The 27,066-nt window shown below is 41.9% G+C and overlaps 1 protein-coding gene across 1 annotated transcript in view; it reads left to right on the forward strand.

The window, feature by feature from the left end:
• The window catches only part of PHACTR3 (phosphatase and actin regulator 3), a gene marked incomplete at its 5' end in the record, with an annotated part of 107,090 nt that overhangs the window by 68,885 nt on the left and 11,139 nt on the right, over positions 1-27,066 (forward strand). Inside the window, 4 exons of the mRNA XM_080627935.1 lie at positions 724-927; positions 4,445-4,709; positions 5,673-5,920; positions 11,769-11,922. Of these exons, the coding sequence (XP_080484061.1) occupies positions 724-927; positions 4,445-4,709; positions 5,673-5,920; positions 11,769-11,922 (871 nt within the window). The remainder of the gene's footprint in view (positions 1-723; positions 928-4,444; positions 4,710-5,672; positions 5,921-11,768; positions 11,923-27,066) is intronic.

The raw sequence follows: 27,066 nt of genomic DNA on the forward strand, positions 1-27,066 counted from the left end.
TTTACCATCTTTTAGGATGAGCCACTGCTTCACCATCTCTTTGGTGACTGAAGTTTTTCTTAAGTACTTCACTAATTCTCTGTTCCTCACTAGCTGCTGAGATCCAACGGCAAATCTTTTTCATGGCTTTTCTTGGTTATCAGCTTTAACCTCAGGAAAGACTCAAGTGTTTTGGAGTCAGGTACAGTAAGAGGAGACTTAGGATGCAAGCTGAAGTCATGTATTAAATAAGACAAAAATTAAACTGTGAAAATAAATGTATACTATAAACAACTGGAAAGTCAGCTTTTGTGTAGTATTGCCGGTTTAATACTCTTTGCCCTTTGGCTGTGTTTTCATAGCTTAGAAGAGTACTCAGTAACTGTGCCACTGCAGCTGCATGCTGTAAGAAAATTCATTGCAGTTCTCAAAACTTGCTTTGCCTTGCTGTCTTCATTATTAACAAAAACAAAATTAACAAAAGGGAAAAAGGCTTTGGGAAGTAAGGGAAGCTCAGCAGTTTTCTCAGTAACATCAAAACTAATATTTCTTCAATATCCTCATCCATTTCATTCTTCACCTGCCTTGGACAGTTGGCTATTTCACACAATAATTTTCACTATGGAAGACAAGTGTTTCTATCTGTGTGCCATGTGTTCTGTTTTTCTGACTGTTCCTGGCATTGGCCCCCAGCCTATCATTATTAACTTCATGTTCCATTAATTTTACTCATCTTCCTACTAGCCAAGAAACCTTCAGCACCCACAGAAGAATTAGAAGATGCCAGCTTGCCAGCATCTGAAGACAGTCCACAAGCCTTACTTGTATCTGAATCCACAGATTCCCCCCAGAAACAGATGGAAAGAAACCCAGCACAGCTTCCCAGCCCTCCGCTGCTCCCAGCACCACTGCCGAAGGCAATCTCCAAAATCACAAAGAGCGGAACAGGTCAGTCATTACTGGTCAATAAAGACTTTCCCATCCCTTCTGTGTTATTCACCTACACAGCACAGTCTATCATTTTTTTCTCACATCCTTTTTTAAGCCTATTGCCACAAGCTGCTGTGAATCAGGCTACTTCTATCAAGCGAAACAGAACACTAACGATTTCCATGAACTGAGCGGTCCAGTTGCCCGATAATAATGCACTGATCTTTGTACTTCACATATTCATCTGAATCTCTCGGGGGATTATTTGTTGTGAGTCCATTGCACTAAACACATGTAAAACAAATCAATCAACTGCAAATATCTGCTGAATCAGATGCTCATATTGATATGCCATAAAACACAAGGAAGATTTAAATGTTTTCATTACCTAGACTCCTGCTGGATAACAGTACAACAGCCAAAATCAAGTTCAAGTCAATAGCTTCTGTAGAGGTTTCTGTCTGAAGGGTTTGCTCTCTAGGGTAGGTCTAAACTTGAGCTATGAAATCTGGTCTAGTTACCCAGAACACACCAAAGTGATACACCTGGGTCCCACAAAGCAATCCTCCATGCCAGACTTCATGGAATGCTTCAAGAGCAATTCCTCTGGGCCTGATTTTCTAATGTATTGCCAATGTTGTTACATTTTCCAACATTCTGGCGCTGCAGAAAGGGTGTTAAAATGAGTATGATTTTAGTTTGTTCCAATTTTAGGGCCCCTACATATGGTAAAAGCAGTTAAAAGGGCCTTATTGCAATTATAATCAAGTCCTTACATCAAAATGTCAGACCTCTTGGATATTTAGACTTTAAAATGACAGCCATTATCTCAACCCTGATTTGCACCCACACTCATGTACTGGCACAATAAATCGGGTTTTTCAAACAATACAAATACAATACAAACAAATAATAATAGGGTTTTCAAAGTCACCAAGAAATAAAATATCAGAAGGTCATTGTGATCTGACCCCTAGGGTTCATAGAAAATATCAGGGATTAGGTCTTTTTTGAGGAAAATTACAAGTATTTGTTTCCTCATGGAAGATATCCATATTTTTTCCATGCTTAAATGCTGCAAGACCTTAAGTGGGAGCTGGATTCAAAATGGTAACAGAATGCTCCTTGGGAGCTGCTTCAACATCCTGTGCTGTGGGGCAGGCTCTAGCCTGCCGCTTCCACCTTGCAACGTGAACAGCTGAGGTTGAAAAGCTCTTTTATGTTTAGTTTTTTGCCCCCTTAACAATGTTAGAGATGCTGTTAGAGGAGTAAGAAATAAGCCAAGCACCAATTAATCAGAGAGGGGGAAGAGGGCAAGGTGCCAAGACATCACTTTGCAAGATTATTCACTGAGCAGCTGTCATCAGGACAAATAAGTTGTGATCTAAGGAAATTCTCAATACTGGCTCAAGACACAACGAGGCTTTTGACCTGTTCCAGGAATAAGCCACTATAAAGATAAAATAAAGTCTCCTCCCATCCTGTGTCAGGGTTGAGCTGAACCCAGGGTTCTTGCTCTGAGAAAACATGGCCACTGTGCAGCAGCATAAACTGGCTTATGGTGGGGTTTTTTTTTGTTTTGTTTTGGGTTTTTTTTTCATCCCCTCAGGCCGTGATTCAATGGGCAATGATTGACCATAAATGTCCTCTGTGCATCTCCACAGTAGCATACAATCAAAATCCCCTTGAGTGCCAAACTCCGTATTTGCTCAGCAGAGGTTGGCTGTCTCCTGGCTACTGCAACCATCCTGATCAGCGCAGAAAAAACTCTGGGGTGGGAAGGTGGCTCATTGCCAACACTACACGTTGGGCACCAAGACTGTTGAAGAAATGCCCTTGTGCTTTCAGACACTTCAGATTTTAAACAGGGTGACTTTTAGATTAGCTTGTCCAGCGCCTCCTGGATGCACAGAGAGATGAATGAAGCTCTGGCCATTGATTTGGGTTCAGGTTGAAGAGAGAGAAATGTGCAAAAATGCCTTTTGAAAATAAGTAAAAGAAAAAAAAAGTTAGACCTTGCTTAGCATAAGGGAGAAGGTTTTATTGTGGATGCAACTCTCCTCATTGAAGGATGCTCTCTTCCTCACCCCACAGATGTGAAATACAGACCAGTCTTAGTGTTGTCATTCTCAAATGTTTGATATTGGCTATGGGTACAGGAGCTCTTCTTCCTACTTGTGCTTCTGCTGTTGTCCTCAGTAATTCTGCTGCCCAGCCTCCATGGCCTGCTCTGTTTGCAGCACTGCCCTCATGAAGCTGGACCAGATTTCCAGCAGTGAACTTAGGAAAAGACTTGTAGTTAGGAACCATTAAGCAAGATTCTGGATCTGAGAGGAAATATTTAATTACTGAAGTTAATACTCAAACCTACATTTGTATATCAGTTTTGCAGTAAGTAATTTTTCCTGCTAATAGGAACCAAGACATTTTACATGGGTATTTCAGGATAGTTCTGGCCTGAGCAGAAGTTTTTCTCTGCTATGAACTGAAGGATTTATCTCAAAAGTAAGTGAAAAAGTGAAAATTAGCTGTGAAATCAAGTTTGCACAACAGCTGCTCGAGCTGTGCCAGTTTAAATTCCTGTTTTAAACACCAGGTGGCAACAAGAGAAAAGAAATACTCTTGCATAAAGCACCCGCACTGCCTTTTTACACCCAGACTGAGCTACTGATGTAAACAACGCTGTGTGCCAGAGGATTTGGCTGGAGATGTAGGGGAAAGGGGAAGAGAACTGCACAACAGGAAAACTAATCAGCATCTTTTTCAGGCCAGATGTTCACTTACCTTAAGAATGTGAAACTCCCCAATTTACAACCAGGGAAATGTCAACTGTGTTTTGGACTCAGGTGCTAAAGAAATGTATATATCAAAGTCTGAGTTCCAATAAAAGGCTCAGATTGCATAAAAAAATATGAGTATGGAGTTAAAAGAAATTAGATTGCCTCACTTTTCCTTTTTCGTCTTACTGCTCAATACCACATCTTTCCTTCAGATTTCATTTGCCAAGTTTTGTTATGCAAACATTATCTTCATATGATAATGATTTTGGCATTTCCTCAGTTGGCATGTGAAAGCCAGTGGTCCAAGATGTGCAGCAATCAGAGGAACAGATAATAGACACTGGTACATTTTGTCCTGACTGAGAACCACAGTGCATAAATTTTAATACAGTCTTGCCAGAGTCCAGCAGCGAAAGTGCTAGATTGGGCACCTACTGCAGCACAAGCCATTGGTGATTAGGAGGAACAGCGCTGGCACTCAAAAATTCAGTGGTGGGCTGGGGAAAGGGAGAATCTGACAAAGTAGGAAAGACAGGAAATGGGGGAGACATCTGTTTTGCTAGATGAAAGATTTGAATCTGTGTCATATGAGCCTTTGGAATTGGGAGAGTTACTCAGCTTAACCAGTTACCTCCTAGCTGGAACAAACATGACCATTTCATCTGTTCAATACAACAAATTAATTTCAGTGCAAATTCTGTGTGCCAAAAAATAAGAAGCATTGCACAACCTCTTACCCTCTTGTGTTTTGACAGCAGGAAGTGAAATAGATGACCCTGCCATGAAATCTCCTCCTTCTACCATCCTGAAGAATTATGTCATTGTTGGTTCCTCCCAAATCTCAGGACAAGCTGCCCTCTTCCATCCCTCTGGCCAGAAAAGTTCAGATCCCAATGTCAGAGGACAGGTAACAACACCAACTGGTTCCCCTCACCTGGCTGCCGTCCACCTGCCTTTACCTCCCAGCAGAGTCATTGAAGAACTCCACAGGGCTCTGGCCACCAAACACCGGCAGGACAGGTACCTACAGCCTCTTGGCTATAGGGGTGCATGAGGAGAGCCATTCCACTAAATAATTTTTCTTGGTAAATGTTCCTACCCTGTTATTAGCGTTTTATTTACTCCTACAGCTTTAGTTTGCCTTCCTCTTGATGTCACTACTTTGAACATCCATCCCTGATCCAAGTGCTTAATTTGGTAGTTACCTCCAAAACATGTTCTTCCTTTATAAGAAGGTTACTGTGACATGGAAGTAGGTTTTCAAACAGCTAGAATAATTTGATAATCCTTGACCTATTGCAAAAGAAAATCCCCCCACAAGATAGCAAATTAGAGTAGGTAAGGCATATCCTGCTCTAAATATGAGCATTTTGCATGTGGCAAATGCTACTATTTCAGTATATGTCTCTTGGCTTATACATAAGCACATATATCCATTTTCAATACAAATGCTTGTGTGGGAGTACATTGAGCCCTTTGTCTGGTTTTCCTTAGAAGCCCTCATGTATATTAGAGGAGAACAGAGATAACCTTTTCCGTTCCAGCTTTGGAGTTAAGTTGGTAACATTTCTTAATTCCATAATAGCTATTTCCATGGGGAACAGATTCATACGATATTATTTCCAGGCCCCATTAAACCTTTGTCATGACCTTAACAAACCGGTAATATTTCATGCCATGTATGTTTTACATTAGAAGGATGTGCTGTGTAGCTTTTTTTAATCAGTACAGTATAGGTATAGCATGTGGCTACATATCAAAGAAATTCACTAGCACCCTTCCATACCTTATTTTTATGATAGAGACAGGAAAGTAGATCTGCAGTAGCCATTCTCAACAGAGTCTTGAGAACACCATCCATGTTGTCCCATGTTGAATTTTCTGCCCTGGCCTTTTTAACTTACAAGACATTCTGCTCATTCTCATGTAATGACAAATTCCTAACACAGCAATAAAACTGGGCTGTGCACCTTCCACCCACAGCTTCCATGGAAGAGAAAGCAAAGGCTCTCCAAAAAAAAGAGTGGATGTCCGTCCATCCAGAACATCTAGCATTGAGCGCAACAAAGAAAAGGAGAACTCCCTGAGTTACAGCAGTGATTCAGAAAATAAGCGGAACTCAGTGAAAGAGTCGGATGAGAACAAAGAAAACATGATCATGAACTCAGAGCTCAAGGAAGACTCTGTTTTTTATCAGGATGAGGAAGTTTTGAATGACTCCATTATTTCTGGTAAGGAAAGTCACTTGTCAGATTATTATTATTAATAGTCATATTAGACTATTTCAGCCTAACAATGTTCTAAACAAGTTAGCATGCCCCAGAAAATACTGAGCAGTGTAAATTCCTCTATTGTCACATCACCTTTGTCAAGGAATCCTGCTGAAAAGCTGAAGTTAAATGTGAGTCATGGTGATTGTGATCATGTTTGTCTTGGTATGTACTGCACACTAAGCTGACACTTAGAGTTATGTCAGTGCATCAGCATGCTCCACCCCTTCAGTTACGTCCCTTTGTACTTCTATATATGAATGGCAGCACTTGCAGACTTATCTCACCATCAGTAGGCAAAGCTTTCTGTGCACCCGGTGCCAATGCTGTGGATGGTTTAGAAACATCCCATTTTACAACTATTATTCCACTGCAGTGATGGTACAGCAAAAAAGAAGACACAGTGAATATAGGAAGGACAAACATCCAGAGAAAAGATCTTAAAGGAGAAAGTTATTCCCTATTTTGTTCTTTTTATCCTTTCTTGAGACATATGTGGAATGTACTATATAATCCTGAGCACTTATTTAAGTGGCTTTAGTAAAATAATCAGCTCTCCTTAGCAATTTTTTTTAGTGCAATGATTATATACATATTAGTATTTACCTGCAGATGTACACTGAGGCAAAGAGAACAAACAAAGGTGGTTTATCATTTGATAAAGAGGACACAGATATTAATGCAATCCCTTTTTCCATGCAAAACACCTTCCAGCTTCAGCAAAACTAATTTTCAGGAAGAATTTTCTTTCATTTCTTTGTTTGTTGCTATGCAGCCTTTTTCCTTGTCATTTATCTCACTTTTTGGCATTCAAGTCTTTTAACACCTAAACTTCAGCCTCTGCATGAAGATGACTGTTCCATACACCCCCTAAACTTATCGAAGTCATCACAAGACTTGAGCTTTATCAATAAGATCGTTTTACTTTACATGACTGAAGATCATTGTGGACTGTCTTGTTCTTGCAGGTTATAAACGTGCATTTACAGAACACCTAATTCTTTGTACAAGCCTGGCACTTGCTCTACCGGTGTTTAAGTTCAGGCACGTTGTAGGCGCACGACAAAACCCCAGGCCACACAAAGTTCCACTGTTTGATGTCTGTGGATGGGTACGAGGCAAGCTGGGCAACACAGATGCTTAAGCCATGGAAGTCCCCCGACAGCTTTGGGGATGCGGTCGCTGCCCATTTACTCACAAGCTTGGACATAACCAAGATATTTCTCGTCTTGACACTGGGTGGCACTGTTTGTGCCAGCATTCGTTCAAATGAGAGGAATGAGAGCTAGCGACAAGTGACAGGGAGAGCGCCAGAATAATTCCCTGAAAAGATCCAGATTCTTTCTAGTTTAAAAAAATCTGGGCTGGCTTGCAAGTCAGGAAGTGAAACTATCCATTAATCCAAAGTTGCTTTACAAATAGTGTCCTGCTTTAGCATGTCATCAACTTTGCCGTTGCCACTGCGACGCAGAACAGTGCAACAGCCCTGTGGTTACTGGGAGGTTGGTACAGACAACTCTGAAAAAAGCGAGGAATTGTACCTTGGCTTTCCACTAGCACCTTCCTCAATAAATCATTCTTTGAGACTTCTAAAAACACCAGCCAAGACAGTAGTCTTGTGCACAAGCTTAAAAAATAACGTAACTAGCATGTAGCCCACAACTGATAACTACTTGCAAGCAAGGTCTTCCCATCAGCATGCTGCATTAGATTTTGCCTGTTTCTTGGTAGAAAGAACAGTAAACATACAGGAAATTCAATGTCATGATTCAACTGAATTAAACCAGGAACTTTAGTCAGGAACCTGCAAACCCAGCATGAAAAAGGTGTGAATTTTCATAACATTTATTAGCGACCAGGCTGAGCAGCCATAAACCATGAAACGAGCCACAGGCAAGATCCTGCTGAGATAGTTTGGTCATGGGGCAGATCGGCACTGAATTTGCCTTTCTGACTAGGAAAAATAACTCTTAGGAAAAGAAGAGTTAAGGGTATTTGCAAGTTCACTTTCTACTGACATTGTTATCAGGAAGGAATTTGCCTCGGGGTGCTGAAAATGGGCTGGAGAAAATTAGTTTGTGGCTTTTTTTCCTCTTTGTTCTCTGGTTTTGTTTTATTTATTAGTTTATTAATTCTGAAACCTCAGATTTGGGTTTCTGCAGCAGGTAGAATAACAGAAGTGGCCATCATTGGGCTCATCGAGATGAAATCAGATGAATTACACAGTGATTCCCAGCATGTTTTCCTGATGGGGGAGAACATCATCCCCTATTTTCACTTTGTGGGGCAGCTATTATTTTTCAGCAATTAACCCAATTGCTCAGGCCCAGGGAACAGCTCCTTAGACTTGCAGATCAGTTTAATCCAGATCTCTTGCATTTTTATTTGGTGAAATACCCTAAAGATTAATCAGTGCCCAGTGCATATGGACCATGGGAGTGTTTATAGCATAAGCCTTTTAGAAATCCAGACATCTGGATGAAGTGAGGAGAGCTTATCCTGAGTCATTTATATACTCTCCACTTCTGTAATACCACAGCAGGATTTGGGTTAAAGTTGAGATGTTTTCAGATATGATTTGTGTTTCCAATTTCACAAAGTAGTAGACTCTTTCTAAACGCACAGCAGAGCAGCCTGGGAGCAGTCAAGACTCTGAAAAGCAGCTTCATTTTACTTTGTCTCAAGCAAAGTCTTTCATTGTTCCCTCTCACTTTGAAACAGAAGCCTCTAGGGCATACACTGAGCTAGCTTTAGCCAGTGCCTCCACATCAGCTTCAAAACCTGACTTCTTGCAAAAAGGTCCAGTCTTTTAACTGCAGAACATTGGGTTCAGCTGGCCTTCATCTCATAGATGAGGGACAGTAGAAAATGAGCTCTGACCTCATGTGAGCAAATAATCACTGGGATTCTCCCACTATTCAAAGATCAGGTATAATATGGTATGGCAAGAACCAGGTATAATCAGGTATGGTATGGCAAGAAATTTTATAGCAGCCTGAAGGGAGTAGGGATAGTCCTGCATGCTCATACCTTCACGGTCATCAGTGGATGGGAGAATAACTGTTTAGGGTGCATCTCCAAACAAAAAAAGTGTTTACTACACATGTAGAGCTCCCTTATTCTTTCTAAGCAGTTCTGGACACATACATATGCATGTGCATATCTATTGCTTTCAGTGCAGCCAAGATGCATTGAACTGTCTGCAGATGCACTATGCAGATGGCCAGCACATGGGTGGTAAGACTATCATGTTCTGGAGCCATTTGGCTTAATGTGCATGTGCAGCCTTCTCTGCAGCAATCTCTTGACATGATCAAATTCCTCTTACCAACTCATTAAAATTTCCAGGAGAAAATGAGAACATGTTCAGAGATACCTGGGAGTTTGCCAATCCCAGGTATTTCAAATTGTTTCCAGAAGGAATTCTGTTGGTTTCTGAGCTGTATGGATCTAGCACTGCAAGCACCCACCCTGCACCCACTCCGCACCCACTCCCAGTGTGGTGGAGGCTTGAAAAACCTTGACAGAATCCCAAGTCTGTGGCTTCATGAGCCAAATATTTCTGATGGAGTCATATATGCAGTTAGCAGAAGGCTGTGTGCGGCATCAGCCAAATCATTTAACTTCTTTACCCATCTGTTAAATGTATACCTACTACTACACAGAGGGCTACGTGGTTTAATTTAATTAATGTTTGCAACAGACTTTGAAAGCATTAGAGGAAGGCAATAAATGAGGGCACAGCTTTATACTTTAAGTGGGGTTTTGAGCTGAGATTGGTTTCTAAAAAGTTTAATTTTAAACCACTGCAACTTCTAAGAGACTTGCTCCCACTCACACAAGGACACCTTAACTACTTTCTGCCCCGGTCTTCCCAAGATGTATACGTAGATGTGGTGTAGACTCCTCCCCCCTGCATAAAGAAATTTGAGATCAATAGTGATGATAATAATAATAACAACAGCAGCAATAGTAATAATAATAATAATGTAGGTCCACAGATCCCTAGCAAATAAAACCCCAATATTTGGGAATGAGAATCTAGTTAGGATTTAGAATCTTGCCAGCCTCCAGAGCATTCTTTAAAAATAGACTTTAATCCTATCTCAAATGCCAAACAAAAATACCAATTAAATATAATTTTCTTTAAAAATTACATGACCTTTTCTAGAAAAGGTGAAGCATTAAATTAAAACCCTTTAAAGTAAAAAAGAACCAAAACAAAATAACCTCTTATTACACACCGCCCTCCCAAGACGAAGCAAATACAAAGGCTTAACCGTAGATCCTGTGTATCCTGACAATACCCCGAACCCCATCTGACTGATGCTGCTCTGCAAAGATGATTTTCAGACTCCACTGAAGCCCTGGACTGGACAGCAGAAAAGTCAGCACAGCACGGGAGGGGTGCAATGACCTTGTGGAAATTTACTTGCTTATAACGTCCCTGTGACATGATTGCTGGACGACTGCAGTCCTACCAGTATGACTCAGCAGCTCACTGGTTTTAATAGCACTTCCCTTTTCTTCCCCACCCCCCTCCATCACAAGCAAACTTGATGTTTATCAATGTGGACATCACTTCAGACTTTCAGTATGCACTTGAAAATAAAGACGGTGTTCTATTCTATTGCATAACTTCCCTAACACATGGAAAAATGGTTTCTAAGCTGAGGAGTCCAATTTTCATTTATTTAGCCTGCTGAAGTCTAAAGAATTCTGCCAGAGATACAGAAATGCCTAAACTCAAACACAATTCCCTCTAGTAAGAGTGAAAGGATATTTCTAATGTCATCAGAGAGGTAGCATCAAGGACTCAACATCCAGTACACTGAAGAACAATAGACTCCTACCCAAAACAGTTGCTGCATGTTCTCCTATGAACATGTTTTTGTAATGGCAATGTTTCAGGTTACCCGGTTTGATGGAAAGCATGTGCTATATTTTTTACAGTAAGCACAACCAATCATGCAATCACAGTAACCATTTGTGTCTCTTACTGCCTAATGTCCAATAAAGTTGCCAGCATTCTGTGAGTCATCATAAAACCTGGCCTTTTTCTGTCATTCCTTGCAATATTTGCCCCTGCTCCATTCAGAGGAACAGGCCTAATGCCAACAGAATAATACTGATTGATAGATGAAATTCTGTTATGACACACTGTCACACTGGACAGGATACAGACACACATTGTGGCTTTTATTTAGTGTTAGAGTGACACACAGTGTCTGGTCACAGTTCTGATCCTCTAATTTCTAATGCCAGAAAACCAGAATGATACTTCATATGTATCTCTATGTATATTTTTAGAGATATGCCTGTGTGCATATATACACACATGCCACGCAACAACTTTTAGTTACCATTACCTATCCCTTGTTACACCTTGTGACCCAGAGAGGAAGGTGTACATGTCCCAGCCACTTCTGCCACTGAGCAATTCAGTCCTCCTGCAAAGGAACCACTAACTGGTTCAGGAAACAGGAATTGCTCTGGGCTGTCGGGATGCTCAGAGGACTGAGGTAAGAGGCACAGCTTTAGACTTCTAAACTAGCAATCTGAATCATGTCTCAGCTGCAAATAATTTTCACCTGAGAGCACTGCTTGCTTCTAATGGATAATATTGGCAGCAGAGGAATATGATCCTTCTGGATTTGTACGCAGTTTTGTGTCTGAGCCCTGCACAGCTGCTCATTTCACACTGACATACAGACCACTATTGCTCTGTAGGTTTTCTGCTCTTTTAATGTTCACCTCTCCTTTCCAGGAGCTGTCTTTCTAATTATTTTCTTTTCAATGCATGTCCCAGGTACCTTGCCAAGAAAATGCAAGAAAGAACTGCTGGCAGTAAAACTACGAAACAGACCAAGTAAGCAGGAGCTGGAAGACAGGAATATTTTCCCAAGGAGGACTGATGAGGAAAGACAGGAAATCCGGCAGCAAATTGAAATGAAGCTCTCGAAGTAAGTCTTCTAAGAAGAGGGGGGAACTTCCCTTTACAATGAAGTATCCTGTGTGTACTGTCAGATGAGACATTGTCACCCACCCCCAAGTCCATTTCCTGCACATCAACCACTTAAAAAAGAAATCTTAACTACCTCTTCAGTCAGGATTCCCTTGATTCAAAGAAAAAAAGTCAGAAGTTACTGTGGGAGGCAAAATTCTGCCGTATCTACCTGCAGCTCCACTGCAATAAAGGGCAATGGAGCTGGTGAAGGCTCTTGAGAACAAGTCTTATGTGGAACAGCTGAGGGAACTGGGGTGTTTAGTCTGGAGAAGACAAGGCTCAGGGGAGATCTTATTGCTATCTAGAACTACCTGGAAGTAGGTTGTAGTGAGGTGAAGGTCAGTCTCTTCTACCAAGTAATACGAGATAGGACAAGAGGCAACAGCCTCAAGCTGCACCAAGGGAGGTTTAAGTTGGATATTAGGAAAAATTTCTTCCCCAAGAGGGTGATCAGGCTTTGGAACAGGCTGCCCAAGGCAGCTGGGGAGCCACCGTCCCAGCAAGTGCTCAAAAAACATAGGTTAGTGGTGGCCTTGGCAGTGCCAGGGTAAAGGTTGGACTTGATTTTAAAGGTCTTTTCCAACCTAGTTTATTCTACGATTCTATGATGTAATCAAGATTTTGAGGTCCCCCAGAAAGGCTAATGCTTTAACAAAAACAAGAATGGAATTATTCATTAACCTGATTTTGCTTTGTCAGCGCTGGGTGAATTTGAGGATAAAAGCAATTGTTATACCTGCATATTTATTAGAACAAAGGAAAGCTGCTGTACACAATGGTGGCTACATTTCTGCTTTAGTGAAGAAGCAGGTTCAGCAGCACTGCCCTCACACAAATTAGGTGCTTGTGCAAGGCCAGCAGCAGGGACAGCAGGGATCGGTTGGTTTTGATCAGTAACCAGGGCAACAGGGTAGAGCCAAGAGAGAAACAGCATTACTGCGGCGTGTAGCCTAAAGCAAAGATGTAAGGTAACTGTGAGGCTCAGACTGCACCATTTGGGTTTTGTTTGTGGGTTTTTTTGAGAGTTACATTTGGATATCTGCAAACATGAATATTTTAGATGAGACAAAGTGGTTTGTTAAATAATCTGTGCTATGCTTGCCCACACTGGGACAGTGAGCACTACTCACCGCCAAAATGCTTGCAATCAAATTGAGAAACATGAATAAAAGTTCATTTTCAAGGCTTATTAAATATTAAATACTCAAGCCTCTCCTGAAAGAAACATTTATTGATATTTAGACTAGCTCCATTCATGTGTGTGCATTTGATTAAATTTTACCGCAGGGGACAGGGAATGAGAAGTATGCATATGGATCAAAGCAAATAAGCCAGAGTTTATGGAGGAAAACACCACTGCCATAGGCACACTTGCCCTCAGCTAAGAAATGAGCTGCTTTGGGTGCACTTCACGATGTTCCTGCAGCACTGGAGATGAGTAATCACTTTCCTCCAGTCTGAATGACTGCTGTTTATTCTTTGCAGCATGGTAGCACTTAATATCCAAAAGAGAAAAGCGCATTGTGCCAGTGACTGCCCAAGAGAGAGGAGATGACAGTCCCTGTCACAAAATCCCATGTATATCCCATACAAGTAGAGAATATCACTTTATGATTTACATTATATTCCAAGGAAGTACAGGCAGAGTAAATCATAGATGTGCCACATTAATACCCATTGTCTTAGAAAGGAAAACACAATAGACCTTGATCATGGCCTTGACCATCTTGACCTTGCAAACTTTCTGTGTTCATGTCAGGGAAATAGTTTAAGCTGCACTTCAATATTGTGAATGCTAATATTCCCACCAGTCAGTTGATCCTGAAATGTCTTCGTAGGTCAGGAGCTTAATTTTATGGCTCTAAAATATACAAAAAATGGTTTCCACCCCACTACATCCCTAAAATCAAGTTCAACCATCACAGAGTATTCACTGATATATCCAGCCTACCTCATATTACTGAGGTACCTAAGTCACATCTCTCTTCAATACAGTCTGATTTCTCTTAGTGTGAATGTCTATGGAATCACAGCTAAAAACAGCTTCAAGTAGCATAACTACAGGCTTTAGCCTTTTCATTTACAACTTCTCTTGCTTAATAAGAATCCTAAAGAATTATTTTAAAGGAGGCATATATAAAGTCAAGTGTCAGTACCAGGACTTAAAAAGGGAACTGCTCTGCTGGTGAGGAAAAGTGTTGGTCACTATTAGAAGCTGGGAAATGTATTCACTATGGGTAAATACAGTGAAGGAAGCCTCAGTAGTGTTTGCTGTGGCCCTATGAAGGAATCTTTGGTACAGGCCATTAGTCTCACTGGTGATACCTACAGGATGGCTAAAAGCCACCTTTGTTCCAAGCAGAGGAAGACAGGCTTTCATTTAGCAACTTCCTCCTAGAATGTGGGAGATTCAGTGCATCTCGGGGAACAGACGGTGCAGAGATTGCTAGAATAGCCAGAAATGGCAAAACAGCTTGGAAGCAATTTCCCATACAACTTCCAGCACATATGTGCATTGGCAAGAGCTTAGCTCAGCTCTTAACTCATCCAACAGAATAGAACATAATCATGCAAACAAGCTCAGGTGGTGGATGCATGCAGAAAAACATTTATACCAGGAAAAGTAAGTAAGTGTCCAAAAAGACAAAAAGTAAAAGCAAGTACTGGTAAAGGCCAAGGAGTCAAAGCCCTAGTGATATCCCTCTGGAGTTTCTGATTGGGACTGACAAGGTCTCACTCCACAAAACCCAGACAACCCCAGAGTTTCCACTCAGAGCACAAACTGGCAGTAGCATTGAAACATAACCACTCTGGCAAGAGAGAAACTCTTGGCAGAGATTTTATGCTCTTAAAATTCATTAATTTTACTAATTCTTGTGCAGCATAATCTCTTTGTGACAACTTGGAAGTCCATCACTAAGGAATCCTAAAAGTTCTGGTGTGAGGTACTGGTTGGGAAATGGGATCCAATAGAAATGTCTGTTCCCTAGATGATTTTGCAACTACCTATGCAGACAAGAGCACATTGCTGCTGCTGCTGCTGCACTGGTAACACTGATAACAGCTATGGGATTTGCTGGCTTGGTTCTGAATCCACATGTACCATCATGCTAGAGACCTGTGCTTTAGCACAAAAGAATAATGTCCAGGCAGATTAGCGAGTAGCTATTCAACAGCTGGCTGCAGGAGAACAGCAAGTACACAGTACAAGCACATAGGCAGTTGTTTTCAATATCAATATTCCTCAGTACATTTGTACATATTTGAAGGCTCACTAGCAAATTGCCTCAGTCCCACAGTCCTATACTCTGGAGGGAAAGCTGTGCTGATGTATATAATGTGCAAAGTATACTGAATAATAGCACCTATGTAACTTCAAAAATGGAGAGACAAAAACCCCAATGTTTTCTCAAAAGTGCTGTATTTTTAAATGGTTCTGGCTGTAATATATTGCAATGGTAATTGTGAACTGCTAGGAAAACCAGTTTTCTGCTGTTGTGCTGACGAGTGTTTATGCAGTCAAGGCTAAAATCCTAATTTTTCTTCACTTTCCCATTCATTCCATCACAAAAGAGAGATTGAGGAATTCTGTTATATCTTTTGAGCCAGGTTCTACATTTCAGCAGTGCAAGTCCACTGACTTCAGATTTACCATTGACTGACAGCAGTGTGGATACAGATTCAAGTATTCATTTATGTGCACTGCTGCTTTTGAAAAGTGTATTTCCCTATTTCCTGCTGCCAGCAATTCAGTCTCCCACTTATTGCCATGGAAACAAGCATGTCTCCCTCCTCCTCCATCCAAAATGGCAAGATTGCATTTCCCCATATTTGCCTTTCCAGTAGTGTTTCTCTTACTAATTCACACTTCCCCAGTGCCCCAGGCATAGTGTGCACTTGCGATATTCTACTGTGCATTAGGCAACAGGGATCTCAACAGGTTTTGGTTCCCATTATTATGCGTTGGGAGCACAGATAATAAGCCCTCAGTGGAATTCCATGAATTGAGAGCTCTTTGTGTCAAGAGGCAGAAGAGACATTTGCAAGTACGATTATTTGCAATTCCTGTTTTCCGCCTTACAGACTCACTTTGTTCTAGAAGCAGAAACCTGGGGGAGTAAAATAGTCGCTAGACTGAAGAGTGACACAGGAAAAGGCTGTTTAATTAAATTTGGTATCTGACTGTTTAGAAAGTTCATGTTTGAACTGCCTGGGTGGCTGGTGCTTCTCTAGTATGCCTTGTATAGCCACAGTTAAAGGCACTCCACTGTTACCTAGTGTTTCAATGAAAACATGAATTCCCGGAAAAGATTACACTTGTAATTTTCACTTCATGTTCTTTTTTACCTCCTTGGATATTTGTGTAAGTAGACATGATGCATTAAGCAGCACTTAAAAGATTATGGAGAGAGGAATTCAGGTACAGCAACGTGGGCATCAAAGGTGTCAGACAGGAAGAATGATGCTTTTGTGGACACAGAGTGGAACCAAAGCTCAACTACCTAAAATGGATCTTTACCACATTGAGAATGTTGGCATGAGTAAGTGGATCATGCTGGGGAAAGGTTTCTTGGCAATGTAAAGTGAAAAGGAGGTATCTTATTCAGTACTTTACTACATCTGGAAATCTGTAGTTGTAGTGCTGCCCTAAGGTTCTTGGAAAGGCATTTTGAGTTGACTTACCCAAAACCTCCAGATGTAGCTAAATGTACACCCAGATTAGACCCTGGGTTGTACCTTGGCCTCGTGTAACAGAGCGTGAAGTTCACAGTGGAGACTGAACAATACCAAGCAAACAGCACTTCAGATTTTGTAGCCTAAAAGCAGAAAGCGTGACAGCTCAACACTGAGCAGTCATAAAGGAAAATTCTACCTATCAACGAAACAAAAGCTGTGCCTTGGTTCAAGAACAGCACGTCCAGTGCCACATCTTCACAGAAATGTCTCAGTCCAGCTTTGCACTGAAAAGGCATCAGCCCTCCAGACTGACAGATTCAGTGGGAAACTGGACTGAATCCACTGAACTTTGGGGAATATATGATTTGATTTTGACCAAGAAAGGGGGAAGGTGTGTCTACAAACTACTAGTAGCCCTAATGCAGAAATCAAGTAGATATTGAAGTGAGCCCAGTTTAGAGATAAGCTTATATTCACCTAGAGATTATCAAGTTTTTTGATGAAGCTCCAACTGTGCTTAAACTCCCACTTTTCTGAACTAGAAGTCAGGGAACTGCCCTCATTTCACAAGGCTAGGAAAACACGGCACAGATTTATTGCAGAGCCAGAAAGGCAGGAGCAGGCACAAAGAAAAGATCAGCTGTCATCTCTGATGTTATCTGCATACAATTCAATGCATTTCATTCTGATTTGGCAGAATAATCCAGGTAACCTTGTCACTAATGCTAAAAATAACCCTGGCAAGCACAGCGGGGCAGTGTGTGAAAGCCTCAGCTCCTACATGAGGCAGGAGCTATATATAGAGCTAGCATTTAATTTCATGGGTGTGTGTGCAAGCCAGGGGAGTCTCCCGCTCTCCCTGCTCTGTACTAGCAGAAATTGGAGATGCTGGCAGCAGGGCTGGCTGGGGGTTGCTGTGGGAGACTTGCATGTGGCTAGTGGGATTTTATTAACAGCTTGCACAGTGCCCAAGTACATTTGAAACCTGGCGCTGTGTGAGGATTTGGGATTTTCTTAATCTTTTGTCCCTTTTCTGTTATGGGCTCAGCTTTTCAGGCTACAGTAAAGAAAAACATTACAGGGGATGGGGGAAAGATTAGAAAAATAAGGGAGGTGCAAGTGATAGCTGCGATTTTTTAGAGTTGCCTCTAGGATTTAGATGTCTGGATTCCATCGGCGTTATTACTCCCTGTTCCTTGGTGTCAAGCAGCAACACACAGTTGGAAATCCTGTTTTGTACCCACTGACAAACAGTATTGGTCTTACAATAAAGGATGCTGAGATTTAGTGTCTGCTGCCAGAGGTACTCTGAGACAGTCTTCAAGGACAAAAATCAGGGAGAAAGAGAGAAAGCTCAAGCTATGTTAATGTCTCCAAACAATTAATCAGTTTAGCCTCCTGTTTACATGGCTTTTCAGGTCCAAGGGATCTGCAGCACAGCTCAAATACTTGTATTAAAAGAGGTTCAAGTACATCTCAATGTGCTTTACCTTGACTACCTTGTCCCTTAAGGACTGAAGAGCCTGTGTTCCCTTTTCGATATTACACTTGCAAAATAGAATGAAGTTCACTAAAATGAATCCCTGTCAGCAAGCAACAAACCCTGGTTGTAACGAACCCTCCAGACAGCAGCTCTTTAACCAGAGTTGCTTGTTGCTTCAGTAATGAAGCACAGTGCATGCACAATTAATTATGGAGCACCCCAGCAGCTCTGGGCAAGAGCCATGATCTGCAGCTGAACCAGAAAGAGCAATTTGCTGTCTCAGACCAGCCCACAACATGTTTGGCAAGAATTTTTGAACACACTAATTCATTTACAAAGGACTGCAACAGAGAGGACTTAGTCCTGTGTGTTAGCTTTGGATTTCAACAACGTGCACATGACTCAAAGCTGCTCTCAGTGCAGGTTTGTGTCACTGAGGATTCAGTGAGCATCTCCTGTTAAACATTGGGCATTCACTTCATGCAAACATGGGAAGTGCCATTGCAGAGGGTAGATACAACTGCCTAGGGACAAGTAAAATTTTCACATGTCCAGGACAGAGCTGATGAGAGATTGTCTTCTGGGAAGACACTAACTCTTTGTACAACTCTGTTCTACTTCTCTGGCTCCAGTGCCATGAATTCATAATCGAACATGTTTTCCAGGCACAGTGAAGGCAAGGGCAGCAGGTCATGCACAGCAGGGAAGGGATGAGCAGAGCAGCAGGTGTAAACAGAGAAAGGAATATGGATGGCCTTTTCTGGGACACAGAGTCAATTCCTGGAATAGATCTTCTGGGATAAGTGGCACATATGAAACGAGAAATAGAAAACAGCATCAGGGTTCGGAAAGCTGTAAGGTGCCACAAGGGAGCATAATTGTGTGAATAAACTTACAGGAAAACTGCTAAAGCAGATATCACTAAATAAGGAAAAAACATTTTCAGGAAGCAAATAGTGCACTTGCTTCGCCCTGCCAAACCGCCTCCCAATAGCAGCGTGTGTTCAGGCTCAAATCCTCTCTCAGAACTGAGGCACCTACAAGTGCCTTAAAAAGCTGAGCCCAAGCCCTGCCCAGTGACAAGCAGCCATAAATCAACCTGGAAATCTGCAGAAAGCCAATAATGCTCTGTAATGCCTCACCTTACTCTGGATTGTGATTCAGGTCCTTAAGCTACTTTGGATCTGCAGCACAAGTAATTACAGGAACAAATTGCTTTAATTTAATTTGCGCAGCTGAATCAATAGGGACCACAGTAAAGCTGCTCTGGCTATCACAACAACCCTTTGTGCTGCTTTATGACAAAACCCTGACCAGAACAAGGCACTGCAGCAGTTGTGAGCTCCTGATAACCCCAGTGTTGAGCAGGGATTCAGGCACTCACGGTGGCAGCACACCCTTTGTGGGGATAGTCACTGTGGTACTGAGATTATTTGATTTTTTCATGTTGGTTTAGACCTGTTAATGAAATTCAAGAAGCAAGTTTTATGCACTTAAAGCCAAGCACTTACTTCACTGTAGTTGAAACAGAAGCAAGACAGGATGGGCACTGCATATCCAAAAAAAATGCTATGAACTGGTATGAGCAAAATCTCAGCCAGAAAGCACTTCAGTTGCAAGTTTGTCAGTTTTAACATACCCAATTTCTGACTTGCCATATGAAAGCATATAAGAACAAAAAAGAGAGAGGGGGAGTTTTGGTGTTGGGTTGGTTCTGTCCCCCACTTTTAAACCTAGCCAAATTTATATGCAGACTGGGTATATAGGAGTTTCACTGTAACTGTTGCTGGGAATTACAGGCAGAACACCTGAGTAGATAGAATTCACTTCTCCCACAAAATTTCTAGTGTGGCTTTTAGTCTGGGGAAGGGAAGACACAAAAGCTTTCCTATTGTGTGGTGTCACATCTGCACAGGCCATACCTCGAGGGGTATGGCGAGCACCATAGTAATATGTTATCACTGATTTATGGGGCAGTGTTGTCAGGAGTCATCTTTGCATGAAGAACCTGAGCATGTTTTTAAACTCTCTTCCAAGAACTGGCTCATCACATGTGATCCAAAGAAACTGCAATTCATACAGTGCAGTTGCTGGTGCTCCAAATATTGTTTGAGTTACTACAGTTTCCTCCCGTGGCTCTGAGAACAACTTCTGTAGCCTGGTTCATTCAAGATCTTAATTCCTCCCAGGAATCAGAGCCTTGGGCTTGCTGCTTTCATAGAGGAAAACTGAGTCAGTCTAGCACAGTTTCTACCTTGCTGAAATAACCTTACAGAATGCAAGAGGTGGTGAAAAATGAAGGAAATAAATATTTAAGAAATAGGGAGGGGGAAGGAAAGAAAAAGTGGTTGGAACAGAAGGGCATTGGTTTTAATCAAACACTGTTTAATAGATATTGTACAATCTTAGCTAGGGCTACATTTTAATTATTGATATATGTTTGTGATTCTGCTGCCTGTGCCCACCTGGCAAGCTGCAGTTCTATAATCAGGTCCTGTGGGGGTTTTCCTGTTATTTGTGTAGCTTGGAAGCTGCTTGGGTCAAACAGAGCAGGGCAAGTTACCTTCAGTGGTCAGCACACTTCTTTGACCTCTCCAGCCTACACAGTGTTTTTTTTAACCCTGGAAATCATTCTCATTTACTATCTTTTTCTTTAGCTGTCACATGTAACAGATCAAAAGACAAAAAAGGACTCCCAGATTTATCAAGCCATGCTCAAGCATTTATGCAGTGAAATAAGAAAAAAACCAGACACCTCTGGAGGTTGGGTACCTCCTTCTGTTCAAAGTCCAATTATGCAGAGAAGTGTATCAAGGCACATAGGAAACACACCTTCTCAAAGAACCAGTGTATTGGTAAAATCTGAGTGTTAAATCACATTAGAAACAGGTTACTTCAGTCTAGTTAGTGCATTGTTGTACAAAGATGTGACAGGTATTTTGTTAAAATTATGTAAAATACCACTAGGCCAAGAGCAAACATCAGGATAAAACCATCACTGCCGCACTGTTCAAGAAAGGCCTCAGAAATCAAGACTACATGACTCACAGATGAGCAACCGTTGTCATTTGCTTGAGATGATCATATTCATTAAGCAAATTAAATTCTGAATGAATTAATACTTCATTAGTTTTTCAGAAATCATATTAAAAACAACTAAAAAGCCAGGATGTCCCAACAGTCTCTCCAGGTAACGGCTGGTCTATTGCAAAGTGATCAGGCTCATCTGAGGGGGTCTGCAAAAGCCATGTTCTGGCCAGGCTACACTGAGCCTTGTATTGTAATTCTCACAGGGAGTGGCTACAGTACTTCCAAATACCACCCAACAGGGGAAAAATCCTCCTCCTTAAGTAAAGCTTAATCAAACCACTACTAATGTGGTTAAAGTTATATTTGCAGTCATCATGCAATGAAGTTTAAAGAAAACTTTTGCAGCTTGTTTACAACATACAGGAAAAAGATAATGGTGAACAAGAGACGTGGAAATATCAAGCTTAGGTCTACAAGGATGATTAGAGTGGGAAGCTCAGTTTAGCAGGGACGAGCTGGTGGACTGGAGGTCCAGCATTCAAATGCAGGATTACCTGCGACTTGCTGTGCAACAGCTGCAATGAAAAAAACGTGCTCCAAAGCTTAGAAAAGCAGTGTACGATGGAGCTCATCTGCAGAGAGTCAAGGGCTGTTCTAGCCTTGAAGTTACTCTCACCTTACACTGCTGTGCTTAAATTACTCTTATCCTAGCAGTCAGAAAGCAACTCTAAGGAGACACATGTGTCTCCTTAAAATCGAATCCTTTCCCAAGAACATGGAGAGATCACAAAGGTTTTCACAGTCTTGTACTTTGACAGTAAAAGACAATGTATGTTGTATCACAACAAATCATAGCAGTAATATCAAAACCAAATGCTCAGGTCAACAGCAAATGTTACATAATTAAATTCTTATGTTTATTCAACCCAGATTTCAAAAGGTCAGAATTTTCTGTCCTGACTGAAATTTGCCAGCAACCGCTATTTGGATTTACACCACCAGAACTAAACACAGGATCCTAAATGGAACTAAGGAGGGTCACAGAAAGCTTTAGGGAAGATTAGACAGAATATGAGGATGTTTTTGAATTCAAATCCGCTCTGCATTTACATGTAGGTTAGCCTGTTGGTAACGCTCAGTGTCACACTTTGTGGCATCAAGTGACAAGTCATACTCCTCCCTCAGCCCAATTTAAAACCAAAGGAAAACATAATCACTGAAATGCTATTTGCAGTGGGAAATTAATAAATTCCTGGTGTGTCTGCAAGCCTGGTTTTTCAGCCAAGACACTTTGCCACATTTTCCTATTCTGTATGATAGGGATAACCCTATAGACCAGCTCTGCAGAGATCTGCTGGTGAAACAACTAGACCACAGATGATTATTCCTGTTGTGACCAGGGGACTCGCACTCCTGCAGGGTGCTGGGCCACATCTCCAAGTTGGCAGTGAAATCTCTCATTTCACTCTGAATGCTGATAGCGGGAACTCTCTTTGCATTGAAAAATCAACAAATAACCCAAAATATTAAAAAAAAAAAAAAATAGGAATGCAATAAAGAAGCAGGATTCAGAACATGCTGTGGGCAAAGGCTGGCCAGCCTTGGTTAATAACAGCATGAGGGCAAACTGTTGGTCTAGCTGTGTGCTGAAAAATACTGGGCTAACAATAGCATGCACAAGAGAAACAGAAAATAGTACAACAGATGGTGATATGCTATCTGAAGGCAGGGATATCCCATCCTTTTGGAGATGCTGTGTGGGTGAGTGACAGGCAAGAACTAGAGAGTACTTGTGTTGCCAGGAAGAGTGTTCCCAGAGAGATTCCTGCAATTTGATAGCAGGTGTGCAGTCATACATATGGTCCCAGCCAGGACTGTCTGTCCCAGAAGAATTTGCAACTTTAGGAATCACTATCATTTAGGGTTTTTTTTTTTCCTTTTGGGGATTACACAAAGCCAAGAAAGTGCTCCACTTTCCTTGACTGACTTCAGTAATGAAGAAGCTGTCCCTTGGCACGAAGCCTGACATTCCAACCAGTCTGCAAAGTGCAGCAGCATGCCCTCTCCTGCTAGGGTTTGACCCTGCTGGGTTAGTAGGCTCACACAGCTTGATACCACCGGCTCGGGGGTAAATCCTTGCTATTGCTTTATGCAACACTTTGCAGTGGCAAATATGCCTGCAGGCGTTTATCTGTAACTTCACAGATTGCCAAAGGGTCCTTTATATACCAATACAGGTTACAGGGAATAGAGAAGTAACTTCTCCAGAGCTCACATCTCATGGTGAAACTCTCAGCAGTTTGTATCCAGAGCAAGAACAGCCATTCCCAAATTATTTTTCTTTAAATGAGGGGGTGAGGGAGAATTTACATACAGCCAGCAGAGGCAGGCTGACAAGCTATGCATACCAATATTTCTTTGTCTGCTCTCTGCAAATCCAGCTGTGGTTTCTTCCAGTGACCCAAATCCCACAGTTGTACAACTGCAGTGGCATCTGTTAGTAGGACCAACTATTTATAGGTTAAGTGGACGGTATTGCAGGATCTTAATGCTAGCTGTGCAACAAGGAACATCCTAGCTCAATTCAGGACCTTTTGGATGCTTCCATCCATGTACTGCATCTCTGTTTGAGGGGCTCTGAAATGCAGCTAGTGCTACAGTCCAACTGGCATGTCTTTCTGCTCTCCTGTCCCTGTTCTCTCTGACTGCAGTGGCTGAAATTGTGTTCCTGGCTGCCCGGGAAGTTGAGTCATAAGCCTACAGACACTTCATTTCTCACAGGGTCAGGGCTGGCTGGGAAGCCAGCCTCAGCTCCCTGCAGGAGATCAAGCACAGGCACTGTATTAGGCATCATTTGTATAGTGAAGCTAAAACCTAACTTCTTTTTTGTTTCTTTTTGCATACTTCTGGGGAATGATATGTACAACTGTTTTACTAGGAGTATTGTCTCAGTAAAGTGGCAGTCCCCACCACTGAGCACAGGTTTGCTTCTGGTCTGCTAGTGATTGACTAGCAGTGCCTGCTGTTGCTGAAGCAGTTTCTATCAGAGTTGATTTTACTATGATTTCAGCAGTGGCAGATGCCTTTATTTAAAATAATATAATGGTAATACATACACAATAGGATAGAACTAAAGCCATGGGAATTATATGATTCCTCTTGTTTGCTTGTCCTGAAGCATCAAGCCCACAATGTTCTGAATTTGCCTAAATCAGAGATATGTAGCATTGTTGGGTTTTTTCCTCTGGGAACACACGGCTCCAGGGTTTTACTCTTGCTTCAGAGATTAAAAAAAAAATAAAAAATATAAATAATCTCTTACTTTGTAATGAAACATTATTAACCATTTTCAGTGACCTGCAGAGTGTGACCCAGGTCATAACCAGCAGATGGTTTCACCTGAAAGACCTTTCAACATATACTTTAATATGCAGCCTTGAGCCCTCGTCAGCCTTCAGCAGAGGAGCTGTGCTGGGAGCCTGCACCACTCGTGCTGTTATCTGAAGAACATGTTCTTTCAGCAGTTTTTCTTGCTGAGCTATTTTTAGCTTGAATGTATTCCCCAAACCAGACCTTTGCCCAGCTGCAAGGCAAAGCAGAAGCAAGAGTAAGGAGAGCTGCTCATGCTGACACTGCTACCAAAAGAGCATGTCTTTGGTTGAATAATTGATTGTACTTTTGACATGCTAATGACTAAATATTGTAATTCTCCTACAAACAGGAGAGGTCCACTATGTAACAGCTCTGTTAAACCACAGAGTGGGGGAGCAGAGGGAAGGGAGAGCAGAAAGCTCCTGTTCTGAAGTAAGCAGCTATTACATTTACATCCTAATGTAGACACATTAGTTCTTGTATATTAACTAACAGCTCAACTGAAAATGGAAACCCTTATATTATGCCAGTCCTGGAATGTGCCACAACATCCTCCAAGAGCCCTTAACTGCACGTTGAGAGAGGTATGAAAGCAAAAGTCTCCTGAAGGTGATGGAAGGATGCTCAGTATCTTCACTGAGCTTTGCAGCAGGCCTTTGAACTGAGAGGCTCTCCAGCTGTGTTTGGCCTTTCTTCCTCACACATGGAAAAAACTATGAAACCAAAGGTCAAATGCAGTGGGGCTTTCACAGGTGGTGAAAACAGTGATTACCGTAAAGCCTTCTCCATCTGAATCCTCTCACATAATTAGATCCTAGCTCTGTTGGTATATTTCAGCCCACACAGTGATTATCACCAAGTAACACTCTGCAATAGCAAACCTGTCACAAGGATGTAGGTCATTCATGGACAGTGGGTTATGATACAAGGGTCACCCTGGGCAAGTATGTAGTATTTATTCCAGCTGAAATCTGAACTCCTAATTGCAGGGCTTATATCGCAGAAATTATAATGATGGACAACTGTAATTGCCTGGCAAATGAGTGACAACATAATTAACTGAAACTCTTGCTGATTTCAAGCCTTGAAAATCCAGCCAGAACTAAAGGCCAAACAAACGAGTAAGATACGTAATTAAGGCAACATACACAGCCTCTGCATTTATCCAGCATCTTTTACTGGACACCCAAAGGTAGTTTTCTTAATTGGATGCAAGAAATAGACTATGGAGGAACATAGACACAAATATTGGGCACTGAAAGTAAAAGTTTTTGCATGCAACTCACAAAATCTACTGTACCATCTCCCCTTTGTCATATTGCTCTATCAAAGAATGGCAGCAACTACTCTTTCCCTGTTATGGGAAATGCTGGCACATCACTCAGCTACCACTTCTTACGTGCTCCAGAATTACCTTGGGGTAAAACAAGTTTGTGTCTCAGTGTCTGCCTTCTAATTTTGCACAGACTGTAAAAGGCAACTCCCTCCTACCAAGAATTTACTACTACCCATAATTGTACATTGCCAGTAGTACTGCACTGCCACAGTGCAGCATGTGGGTGACTCAAAGCCCTGGCACATGTCCTCATCACAGCTACTTATAGGAAGGATGAAAATAAACTTCTTGTTGAATTGAACATGATGTTCTGGCAATAGAGATGCCAATTTAAGAGGCAGAGCCTTTGCCTCCTGACAGGCAGCAGACACAAGCTGGTTTATGAGAAGCAAGCACAAGGCACTCCCATTTCCTCTCCCCTTGCCTGGACTGGAGCTCTCCTGGGAAAGGAATCCTCCCCACCCCCTTCCCAACTCTAGCTGCAAAACTACCTGTCACAAGAGACAATCAATGCAATTGCTGCTGGCTACAGCTCATTTACTGAAAGCTGGATTGATTGCTCACTTGTCAGTCCGGAGTCCACAGGCACATGCACGTGTCCAAGTCTACCCAGTCTATCCCTCCCCTCACAGAGGATTATCAGAATCACATGGCTCTAACTAAGTAAAAGCAGAATCAGGATTCCAAAGTATGTCTTTTGGCTTCAGCTACAAATCCATAAGAAAACCAGTTTTATGACAATCGTATATACACATACTGTCAACAGAATCTATGCAATATTTGGGAAACAAAGGAACACATTTTGGGGACAGATAAGAAACCCCATGAACCAAGTACATGAGCTTTTCTGCCCTGGATTCTGCTGAACACTAGGTAGGGTCTGACAGGCAGGTGATACTGCAGGCTGGTAAGAGGAGCTTGAAAGGAAGGACTGACTGAGGTGTGGGAAGTCAGCCTAGCCCCTATGCATATAGGTGGGCTGTTCAAATTTGTGTCTCATCAGCTGTTCTGTGCCTGTGCCTGAAAGCCCACAGCTTGCTGTGGCTTTGCTGAGATGCAGTTCCCAAGCCAGATGAAGGAGACACTGCTAAGGTGAGCTATGAGGACAGAGAACTTGGCAGCACCTCAGCTTGCAGGATGTATTGATGCATTGCCCGTCTGATAGCAGACCTTGGGATCCTAGCGACGTGCAAATCCTCAGG

The sequence above is a fragment of the Psittacula echo genome (genome assembly GCF_963264785.1).
Source record: "Psittacula echo genome assembly, chromosome: 12".
Lineage (NCBI taxonomy): Eukaryota > Metazoa > Chordata > Aves > Psittaciformes > Psittacidae > Psittacula > Psittacula echo.